The 12581-nt window shown below is 38.5% G+C and overlaps 1 protein-coding gene across 1 annotated transcript in view; it reads left to right on the top strand.

Moving 5' to 3' along the window:
* Window positions 1-11084, top strand: part of ARHGAP15 (Rho GTPase activating protein 15) — a 310817-nt gene extending 299733 nt beyond the window's left edge. Inside the window, exon 13 of the mRNA XM_008494359.2 lies at window positions 10901-11084. Coding sequence (XP_008492581.1) covers window positions 10901-11084 — 184 coding nt within the window. The remainder of the gene's footprint in view (window positions 1-10900) is intronic.
* The last annotated feature ends 1497 nt before the right edge of the window (window positions 11085-12581 follow it).

The raw sequence follows: 12581 nt of genomic DNA, 5'->3' as shown, positions 1-12581 counted from the left end.
CATGTGAGCAGGTATTTGACTTAAAAAGGAACTAATGAGAAAATCCTAAGTTGGTTTAAAGCTGGGAAAAAATACTGCAGAACTTGCAGTGCTACAAAGGGTGCATCTTAGAAAGACACAAGAGATGGAAAATCCTCCACTCCAGGCAGTTCATGCATTTAGTGCAATGGACTATACATGTGCAGAAAAAATAAACATCAAGCTAAGGTGAGTGGACAAGACAGACAAAGTGTAAGTAGAAAAGACAATGCTGACATAGTAAATTTGCTGCTCAAGGGCAAGTAAAATGTAAATAAGTTTAAAGAAATCAAAGACTCATGGCACATACTCACTAGTGCATTTAAAAGGTACATTCATCCTACTCATGTTCAATATCAGGGCTGAAACAATCGTGATGCTGGGAGGCATGTTAAAGCATCTTTCAAATCTGATACAAATGCAGAGCATATATATTGCAATAGTAGCTTGTGGAGAGCTCAGAAATGAACCTGGAAGAGTAGGAATCCTGGTTGAGGTCACATCCCATATAAAATCAACTCCATTGCACAGACCACTGCAAAAAGCTTTTCATTTGAAACAATATAGTGATAATACAGGTTTAAAAAATGGGGATTTTAGATGGGGGATAATTAATAAACCAATATTCAGAAGTTTTTCATTATTTAAAAATATTGGAAACAAAACAACTTATGAACTAATTATGTATACAGGAACTTAAAAAAAAGAAAAACTTTGGCAAGAGCTTGTTCTCTGACTTTCATGTGATTCTTTGCCACATTGTCTGATTTTAACATCAAAAATTACTGCTTGTCTCACAAAACTGGATAATTTATTCATGACACTGGACAAAAAACAATGTGCTGTTAGCAAAATTAAGTTTTTCATGAGAAGCAAAGATGTATTTCTGAGCAAGCTGTCTAAAATTCAGCATCCCAGGTTGAAATTCCAGCACTTTTTTAGGGGTTTTCAGTCAGAAAGTAAACCTGTCATATCCAGGGATGAGTTATTTGCTGTCAACTGGATTACTGTCACACAAAAGGGCTATAATTGAAGGCTGCTGGAGGTTATAGATTGAACATAGTCAAAAGCAGTAATTCCACTTAGTAAAAGTAGATATCATCCAAAATGGGAAAAGTTAAGCTTATATACGGTGAAATTTCGACTCCATTCTGGCTCCCAGTCACTGGGAGTTTTGTTAGTGACTTTAACAGTAATCAAAATTTCACTCACTGTCGAGAGAGATGATGCAAAGGGTGTGATGAAGTGAAAGTTAAAATAACTGTTAACCTGGGGCTTCTGAAATACATTTTCTGAGCACAGACTGCGGTCTAACTCTGTGTTTCCCTGACACAGCAATGCAGACAGCCCTTCTGGGCACCAAAGAGATAAAACTCTGCTAGTGGACTACATCTAGGTTTTGAGATAAGAATTTCCCTGCTCCAACTGCTGAAGTTCCCATTGTTCATTGTCCTGTGGGCCATGGTGGAGCTGGACTAATTAAGCAGAGTGGTTTCATAGAAATCACAGAATGGTTTGGAATGGAAGGGATCTTTAAAGGCTTAAATCCCCTTGCAGTAGGCAGGGCCACCTGCAACTTCATCAGGTTGCTCAGAACCATGTGCAACATCACCTTGAATGTTTCCAAGGGTGGAGCATCTATCACCTCTCTGGGCAACTTGGGCCAGTTGTTCACCACCCTCAGCATAATGAATTTCTTCCTAATATATATGTATTCTGAATTTCCTTTTTTTCAGTACGGTTTTAAGAAGCCATTTCAGAAAGCTGTGACATCAGTGCAGGTGCTGACACCCTTCCCACTGATCTGCCCTTCTGAAAGAGGGTTGAGATTGCTTGAATGAATCTTTCTAATTCTCACTGGTACCTCTGAACCAAAGGGTGCCATTTGTGTACAGCTGTAAACAGGACTCCATAGGGTCTCCTGCATGCTTTTTGTGTACCCTCTGCTTTGGGTGTGTTGTAGAAAGGTGGCTTCTTTCTCTTTTGAGTTAGAAACCAGCTTGGGTTATCAGCAGAGCTGTTGGCTCTGTTTTTCTTACTAGATATGTTTTGTTTGTCCATCACCAAGCATGTCAAAGCCCCAGTGTCCTCAGCAGAAAACAATGCTGTTAATAACATTAATCCACCTTTATTAAGAGTCTTTAGCTTTATGAAAGAGTCTCAAATATTATTAAGACAAAGACAAGGGGATAATAAGGAACTGTGTTTTTTCCCTTGCTGACCTAGTTTCTAACCTCACTTTCAAATCTTCCATTGATTTTAATTATGCTTAATCTAAAGCTAAGCTCCCAAATCTAGCAAACTTAAGGACTGCTTTTAAGCGAATTTCCTCGCCTGTCAGAGCTCCTCAAGCTTTCCATGCTACAGTAAGAAGTTTCTCTCCAGCCCAGATGCTCAGTTGAGGCAGATCTCTGCCCACAGAAGCCTCCAGCATCACTACTATACCAGGCACGAGCTCCAGCACTACCTTGCTGAGATGGAGCCTGTGTACAGCATCCTTCACAGAACAATTGCAGCCCTTTTTCTCATCAGCAATTGCCAGAGGCAGTAATAAGGGTGAAGGATATCTATCATGAAAAGTCCAGTGTCAATGTGTTCCCCCAATTTATTTACTGACCTTCACTGCACCAGCCATACTCCTGACCCTCATGAGATGAAGCCTAAGGGGAAATGGCACTGAGCACCAATTCCATATCCTGTTGTTCTGTGGTCTAAATTAAGTGCTAATTAATTACCACTGGCATCTTTGGCATTGCCTGTCAAATTGGATTTAGGATATCCTTTTGCTGTTTAAACAAATAGCCCTACATCTAAAGCTAAAATCCCAAGTGTCAGCATTTTTTTTACTTTTAAATTTTTATTTAAAAATTCAGCAAGTGTGCCCGTGGATTTTGCAAGTAGAATTCAAATAAAAGAAACAGGAATTGATATTGTCAATTTTGATTAATAGTCTTTTGTTAATAAACATCCTGTTATTCAGTTTCCACCTGCAGTTGCTGATGTTGCCTGGAATCAATTAGCTCATATAATTTGATTTATTTTACAAAGACATTTTTGGATGTGCTGTGCTGATGATAAAGGTTCTATATTTACAATTCTTGATTTAAGGGAGATTGTTACTAACTGCTTTTTATTTTTAATGTTACAGGGAAATGTAGTTTCAGGCATTCTTGAAAGAGAATATTTAAGCAATGTAAAAAGTTAAAGCTTTATTCACATGAAACTATCTCTTACCTTCTGAGCCACACAGGACATAAAGCAAACCAGGACCCCTGTCTGGTTGGTCTTTAGAATAAGCTAGCTGTTGTCCAAATAATAATAATAATTAAAAAAATAATAATAATAAAAAGAATTAGAATTTATAAAAAAATGAAACATAAAAAGGAAAATAAAAAAGCAATCACAGCAAAAAGTTACACCACCAGCCAAAAATACAGTTAAAGAATTTATGTGCTATAGTTCTGCCTGAACATATTTTATTCTATATATTCTTACACTGCCTTTATCATAACTATCCAAACGCCTCTAAGAAGTGCATTAGCATCTGCCTGACATCTGTCCTGGGTAGTTTTGTTCTGTCCCAGGCTGTCCCCAAGTCGAGGCTCATGCTCACAGTGGTGTGAGGCTTTTGAAGAGGGGTTTGCTGTAGTTTGAGATGGATGTGCTGCTACAGGGCTATTAGAGAAGACAAAAATGAGTAAAATGAGTGCCTTGTGTAGCCAGAGGAGTCTGAGGAATTTCTTAACTAATTTTGTGGCCTCCAGCAGACTCCTACGAGGTGGCTGTCCCCAAACAGGCAAACTTTAGGCTCAAGAGCAGCTCACACTGTGATAACACTGACCAAACAGATCTCATCCTCCTCCCTCTTGTCTTATAAACCTTGGTCACAATCACTTTGCATTCACACACAAGGAACTGAAAACCAAGCCAAAGTGGGAGCACAGCAAAGAGAAGAATTTGGCATGTCACCCAGCTGGGTCAGATTTCCAAAATTCCCTTTTACATACCTTAAAGGGAAGGTTTTATGAAATTATTTTGAACTCATTTCTTGGGCACAACGTTTTAGGGGGTAGGACCTGAGTCTCTGCCCACACCAGGCTCTTGCCTGGAGTGGAGGTGAACTCCTGCCCTTGCTGTCCATGCCATGCCAGAACACCAGTGTGCACCTTTTGGTGCCTTTGCAGCTCCTCTAACATTGGAGATGGCCAGAACAAAGAAACAAACCCAATCCTGAGATGCAGGTACCACATTACCCTGCCCTCTCCATATAGCCACAAGCTGAGGGTCAAGGCACAGCTCCTGCTGAGTGCAGAAGATCAAGCAGGACTTGCCCAAAGCACACTTCTGAACACAGCCCCTCTATGCTGCTTCAGATATCTAAGTGGGATTTTTACATCTTGGCCTCAGTCACCTGGAAAACAAAGACTTTTTTATAGAAGACAGGCAGTGTGTGAGGTGTGTGGAAATGCAGGAGTACAGGAGCTCTTCAGAAAGGAAGTCCTACAGGTAGCAAAGTTCACCCAACAGTGAGAAGATTCTGTTTTGAACCTTTCTCTTATTAAACCTGGCTAAGCCAGAATAAATTCCTTTCTTCAGCTTTTTTGGAGTCTTTTCAGCCAACTGGGAACTGATGTTCAGAGTTAGTTTAGTTGTTATTTTCATTTAGGGCCAGACTCCAAGGCAGTCCATCCAGAGAAGGGCTCATACTGTGAGATACATGGGGGATCCCCTGAGGAATCCCATTCTTCACCAGGTCCCTGTCAGCTGTCCAGGTACTATATATAGCCATCCAATGGTCAAATTTAAAGGCTAGTGTGCAGAAGAAGACAGCACCAAGAGCTTGTTCTTTTGTCCCAGAGCAATTGAAGAGAAGGGATTTTTCCCAAAGAGCTGTAATATGAACCCACAGCTGCAGAGCACAGGAAGCCTATGGAGTTTCTGTAGGCCAGGAGCCATGGAGGCTATTTTCAGCAAAAGCAAGCTCTTAAGTATGTCTGAACTGTTTCTGACCCCTCTCAACATATCATATACACCATGACCTGGTTTCTCTATTACCACACTTGCAGAGCTATTGTTTCAAATTCAACTTGTGGAGCAAAGAGGAACTTAAAGAACCTTCACATTTTACACAGGCAAAACAAAGTAGCAAAAACTGGAGGACTCCATTGTGATCACTTTTTTTTTTTTTAAAAAAAAGAGGAGATATTGTAGTGGTCTGGAGCTCTTCCCTAAGCATAAACCTCAGGTTGTTGCTACATAGGCACAAAGCTGCCCTTCCCAACATGACAGATTTCACAAACAAGCTGGGAGTTCAACTGATAATGTTTGCATGTGCTTAGCTTCATCAGCTGGTGTATACCTCTGTCATGCAACTGAGCAAATCATCCAGAAAGCCAGTACATAAATAATAATGGGGTTTAGTTTCTGTTCATAAAATATCAAGAATCTCAAGGCATTACTAAATTTTAAGTTTCCCTCCGTTGCAGAGCAAAGAATTGAACAGTTCACACAAAAAGAACCTATTTGTACTAGGGGCTCACTAGAGCACTAATTATTCCTGTAAATCTCTCAAGATGGGGTTAAGAAACACAAAGATCCTGCCCCTGCCCTCTATGTGGGTGTTATTTTGCTGTCTGTCCTAGGATGCTTCTGCAAGGCTTTGACATGTTCTAGAAGGACATCTCTTGTTTGTGTTTTAAGAGGATTCTCAAAGTCCAACTTTGTAGCCCAGTTGCCTTTTTAATACCAAAATCTACTTAAAGTCTTCCTAAGAACTACTACAGCTGAACTGAATTAAGTTTACAACAGAAAATGATGTTGTAGTAATATGCTTTATCTCAGGAAAGGATGTAACAGGCCTTAAATGGAAAGAAAATACATTCAGAAGAAACCTGATAGTTTATCTGTGCATCATTCTGTACTCGTGCTTCCTTCCTAACACTGAAAAACCCTTCTGCAAAAGCCCTGCCAAAATGTGCTTATACACACACAAACATTATCACGTCGTAGGATGGTACGTTTTATTATCAGGTTATTTTCCAGTACATTTGGCACAGTTAAGGTAAGTGTATTAACTTTACTTCCAAATAAAGAAACAAAGTTGTACTGAATGTCTCAGTTATTGTCAATGAGTTAAGAACTGACAGGAGGTCCAAGTAATCAACCCTGTCTACTGTGCTGAGCTTTCCCCTGGGACATCTCCTCTGATCATACAATGTCTCTGACTGGCATGGATGTAGAATTGCTTTCAATAAAGATTTTATTTCAGGGTTGGATGATTCCTTCCCAAATGTCTTGTCACTAAAGCAAAGTACGTAATACCTGTTATTTTTTAACTCCTCTGAACCAGAGTTTGGGAAGGAGACGAGCATAAAATGTTGAGCAAGGAACTGTTCATGTTTTATCAGGTTTAGATAGATGAGGAGATCTGCAAAAGTCAGAAAATTGCAACATATAAACTGGCCCACAGGAGTGCAGCAAAAAGGCCACTGAACGCAACTGGAGTTGTGGTGATTTGAAGGCAGCTGAACCATTCCCAAGGATGAGTTCTTCAGCTAAAAAATTACATTTGCATATGCTGGTGTATGTACAGGAAACAAGTAATACCTAATTTGAGATTCATTATTGGCAAAGCAAATCAGACCTTGGCCCATTAAGGTATTCATAAGGACTTACATACTAAATCATCCCTGTTGCCCATCAGGCTGAGCATCTCTGGCCATGAGAGTGGTCACAAGCATAGTTCAGCAAAGGTACCAAACCCACCCACATGGGCTGTCATGGAATAATCCACTTAGAGAGGAGTCACTTCCTAATTCTGTAAGCTTAGTTGTGATGGCAAGAAGGCTGATGTCAAAAGTACATCATTTTTTTTCTCTAGGGAGTGTTCTTTATTCCCATGCACCTCTAATCTCTCTTGGCCTCTATTTAGATCTTGGTTTCTGTCTGTTGTAGCAATGACTTCCCTAGTTAAATAAAACATTGTGCATAATATTGGTGGACAAGATTCTGATTAGAGCAAAGCCAACTTTATTCCCTTGGTCCTCTACTGAATTCAGAGGATGGCATGTCCCACCACACCTGTATTCTGGCTCATAACACTTAACCAGATGACCCATTTTTATTCTTCTGATCTCCTCAACTTGTAATATGGTGCCCTTTAGTCATGGTTTAGTTATTACCAGTTCATGGAAGAGCAGCAAGATTGTCTTTTTGAAAGGTTACCCTTGGAGATAATTTAAAACAATAAAGTAGTACTGGGCATGGCTAAAACTAATTCTACTAAGGACAGAAATGCCCCTAACATTGAGCAAACTTTAAACAACCAAGGGCTAGAGGAAAGGGATAAAAAAGTCAGATTGAGCAGTTCTCAGCAGAGCTAACAGAACTCAGACACCCTCCAGCTTCCAGTGCCCTTTCCAATGGGCTTTTCCTCCCTAAGTACACTGACTTCTTGCTCTGATTTTTTATGTGCACTATGAACATGTAAAAGAGGTGAGGAATCAGAGTCACTGCTGAAATATTTCCCCCTCCTCAACAGCTATTTATGGAGTAAAAGTGGGTGAAGAACATTTCCTAACACCTAATGTGTTTGAAGTAATAATCTTGTGTGCTTTTTGAATGTCAAAACTAATAATTATTTTATTTAGGGAGTTTGAAAAGTGTAGATTTAATGGAACTAGAGAGCCAAACTTACCATACAATGACCCTCTTAGCTGTAGAGTTACCCTGCTCTCCATCACATGCTTTCCAGCTTACAGTTGCCCTGGCAACAGCCAAAGCATAAATTCCAAGTATTTTTGCTTATATATCTGCCATTGACACCAGAGTCTTCCTATAAGACACTTCTGCTACTTTAACAAATCATTAATTTCATTACCATTAATACTAAGAACTGTAGAACTGTATTTTCTGCAAATCTCCTGACTTGTGATCTTACAGGACTGAAGCCATTCTTGGAGCACACTTCTTTGGGGGGAAATCTTGCCCAGCATAAAGCCCAGCAATTTCTTGATGTGGTTCCAACATCCGTGGCACCAAATCATAGATTGTTTCTAAAATAATCTTAAATTGATGGATCATTGCTGCTTTCATTTGGGCTTGACAAAAAGTAGCTCTGGCATTTCCTTTCACTTTTTATGTAGTAAATGGTGTATCACTCTCTTTGTTCCTTTCCTTGCCAAAAAAAAAAAAAAAAAAAAAAAAAAAAAAAAGAATTCTTGGCCATTTTTAGGGATTTTCTCCTTTAACAGCTGAATTTCAGTTAGCAGCTGCAGCAATAGCTTAAATTGTGTATATTGGGTTTTATTTTGCTTTGACTTTTTATTTTATGGACAAATGAGAAAAAAAACCATTAGCTATAGAATATCATTGGAAATATTTGTAATTTAAAAGGCATAAGGTCTTAAATTTGTAATTATTTTATTTGGGCTGGATTGAATTAATTTTATTTCCTTCCAGTATCTGCATTTTACCACAGAGATTATTTTACTATTCAGAATTTCCATGTTTCCAAGTTTGCTTAGTTTACAGGGTTTGGTTTTTTGTTGTTTTTGTTATGGTCATCGAAACTGCATGAAGAGATTGAATATATCAAGAATTCTCAAGAGATTGTATCAATACAATAATTATAATACCAGTGTTAAGCTTAGGGTAGCATCTCCAGGAAAAACAAGGGGAATTATTCTCCTTCAGAAAGATGGCAAACAAGGACAGAGGGGTTGACCATCTATCTTCCCTTTTCTGTGTCACATCAGAAACACAGGATCTCAGCATCTTCTTCTAATTTTTACAGAAAAAGGAAGTCAGAACCCTCCTTTCACTTCAGGAAATTCAGCTCTGCCACCACTGTTCTCCCTGACTCTGCTTTTTCATGGCCCACTGTGTCCTGCTCCCCCAGCTGTATCAATGCTGGGCATCATCACCACCACCACCACACTGCAAAGCCATGGCTGATGCTAACTTGATAATCTCTAAAGATATGCAAGATACAGCTGATGAATATGTTTCCCCCCCCCCAGTGAACTAGAATCTCTACCCATGATAGTGTTGTCTGCAAATGCCTGATAAGGTTTGCAACTCCTAACATGTAACCAGCTCAACAGAAATCAGGTCCTTCTCCCAGGGAGGGCCCTAAGCTTCATGTATGTGCTCCTCTGCATAAATGACACCAAGCAAAACAACATTGTCACCCCTGTAACAGACATTTTTAATTGTGATAAAGATGTGTGACGTCCATCAGAAGCCCACACAGTCATTTGGCAAGGAGACTACTAACTTTTTAGACTTTCTGAACTCCTTGAAGAAGAGATGGTCTGTTAATATTACCACAGAAGAAAGATAATTACTTTCCTTTAATTGAAAATAAAGATGCTATATTTTAAGAAACTAATAATTAAGCCAGTCTGATTAGTGCCATATGGAGAGTGTTTTGTGCAATGGACACCACGGTTAGAAACATGAGGCAGAACTAAGTAATGCTTCCTATTTATATATGGGCAAAGAAAACACGAGCAGTGATGTTCAAGGAACGTGGTAAACAACAAGTTTGGCAGAAATCCACAGGAAGATGCTCTTTGCTGTGTGACCCACCCTTTAGCATATAAGCAACCCTTTTTAAGTGGCTGAACCCATTAAGTCTCATGAAGTTTCTTTCACTTACATCGTAGCTTGATGTAAATTTGGCAACAGGTATGGGAAAACAGAGACAGCTATGATGAGTTTTTAAATTACTGTCTGGATTTTAAAAAGGTAAATGAGTCACAATGAGGAGGTGTGGGGGAAAGCAGAACTTGGCTTCACCAGTCCACTTGGAATATTCAAAACTACCCAGGTTAAGGACGCAGCCATAAATTCAAACATTTACATATTAAAGTTACATTTATTTCACATTCCTTCGTAGAGCTGTGCAATTTATTTATAAAATATGTATCTACGTTTACTACTCTTTCCAGCCTAGGATATATTACATATTCTGGAGGGTGGAAGGAAATGGATTTCTACTTAGTTCATAGTCACCACTGCTGAGATTTATGCGAAACTGCCTACCTAAACTCCATCCATTAAGCCTGTATTGTTCTTAGACCAGACTTCCATCCTTAATGTCATTTCCACAAGAATATTAAGTCTTAATATAGGCATAAGATCAACTGTTAATAATAATAGTCCTCCTCTTGTAATTTTGTGGGTAATGAAGATATCAAAGGTTATAATCCTTACCATTATTTTCTAAGTCATATAATTAAGGTATGGGGTCTCAGCGTCTTTCAAGAAACTTTGTGTCAGGATAAGGCATGCAAAAGTCTTTAGCTTTATAAATTTCACAATCCATTTCAGACCCTTGCTAACTTTATTGGATTTAAATTAGCAGAAGGAATGTGTTTCATATGAGCTCTATGTTAAGGGGCTTTTCTTTGTTTTCCCAACTCTTTCAGTGCTGGTGACCATGTGAGGAGAAGCAGAGAAGCTTCTCCCTGGAGCCACCAAAACTGTTGACAAAAGAAGTGCTCAATTCCTTAGTGTAAAGAGCAAACACTGTTTTCAGTATCCACACATACCAGCTCAGAAATTATTGCCAACACATCCATACCAACTAATGCTCATTCACCAGTTATTTTTTGACCTAATACAAGAGTACTGCAAATGGGGCTCTACCCCTCCACCCTGAGCACATCTTGCTACTTGTGGTTGACTCTGCTCTCATTTGTCAGGTTGGCAGAAGCTTTCTCTTCTCTCCTTTTTTTCTTTCTTTCTGGTAACTTAACTAAACACACCCCCCTGTTAGGAGGATCAGTAAAAAGTGCCTCAGTGTACTTCAAATGCAACAGCGACTCCCTTGACATCTCTCTTTTTTTTTTAACCAATTCTTTCCTTTCGTCAACAGGATAGCAGCCAAGGAATCCGTGAATCTTATGTCAACACAAAGCTTAGGAATTGTGTTTGGACCAACACTCCTTAGACCTGAAAAGGAGACAGGGAACATGGCAGTCCACATGCTGTACCAAAATCAGATAGTTGAACTTATGTTGAGTGAGTACAGCAAGATCTTCGGCTCTGAGGAAGACTGACAGACAGGGCCTGTTATTGAAAATGTTCACATCTGTCTTGATGTCTAATATTTTTACATTTCTGTAAACATATTTCTGAAATATTTCCTTTTCTTTCAAGTGACAGATGCCTCATTTTGTGAAAACTTAATGATGATTTTGTGCTTAATTTTCAAACATTGGAATAAAAAATATTGTCAACATTTGCCTATATGTATTCTGCATTAACCCTTTGAGAGTTTCATTATGCTAGCACTCCAAGTGTCACTTTTCTTGCAAGCTGAGCATACAGCATATGGCCAAAGACCATAGAAAATGCTGTTTACCAACATATGCAACAGCACAGAAAGACAAATAGTAATTGAGGAGATTTGTGGGAAATGGATTAAAGCATGTATATTAAAGCCAGTGAATTAAAACAGTGATGCCAGATCATTTGTAGCTAATCTGAGTATAATTTACCTCTATTTTTGATACATATTGGAAGTTAAAGAAGTGATGAATAATCAATTTGCCTACTCCAAGAGTTAAAAAAAAAAAAAAAAAGATTGTTTCATACTTTTAACAAGCAAACAAAAAACACAAAAAACCCAAAACAAACAAACAAACAAAAAACACCACCACACCACCAAACACCACTAGAATGTCACTATTTGCATAACAGTGCCTAAAAAAATTAAAAAGCAAATTGGAACTTTGGCATTTCTACTTAAACATAGAACATGAAATGAAGACATTGCATGACTGCTCATTTTAATGTAACATCCATTTTGATTCTTCATCACACTGTACATCTGCCTGCTTTCTCCAGCTATCTCATGTTCTGTAGCATTTGTATTGTGCTCCTGAGGATGCTTCATTGGTGAACTACATTAAATTCATCGAGAAAGAACTTTAAAAAAAAAAAGCCTTTTCATATGCCCTTAGGATTACTTGGCTAGACTTGAATCAATTTATGCATTTGATGGTTAGTTTCAGTTGTCATGGATAAACAAAAGGGTAACTGTCTAGAATATATCAAATATTGTTTCATTTTGAAATGTATGTTTCCAGCTATACACATCCCCTACCCTGTTTTGTAAAAGTATTCTGCTGATAAAATGTAGACTTATGTTTGACAGCTTTTTAATCAAGTTCAAAGAGAATAAATAAAACTAATCCAGTGTGGTAAAGAGTCTGTCTGGTTATCGATTTGTTCCTAAAATGAAAAATAAACCATGTAAATAAGATGTGTGAAACACAGATCTGGAAGCAAATATTTAAAGCAATTAAAGACCCCAAAACATAGGATTAATGCATAGGTCTGCTGTGCATGAGAGATATTTCTTCAATATCACCTCAGCAGATCATGGATTACTTCAGTTCTTACTTGGCATCATTTTGCAAAACATCATGTTATCCAGGAAAAGTTGGTCCTGAGAGCAGTCATTTGAGAGAACAAATGAATAATGAGGCCTGATCCTTCACTAAAAGCAGGTTCCTCCATCAGATGCTAACATAGAAAATACCACCAAGGCA

This window comes from Calypte anna, chromosome 7 (assembly GCF_003957555.1).
Source record: "Calypte anna isolate BGI_N300 chromosome 7, bCalAnn1_v1.p, whole genome shotgun sequence".
NCBI lineage: Eukaryota > Metazoa > Chordata > Aves > Apodiformes > Trochilidae > Calypte > Calypte anna.
The sequence above is the reverse complement of the archived record's forward strand: the minus strand, read 5'-3'. Positions and strand labels throughout refer to the sequence as shown.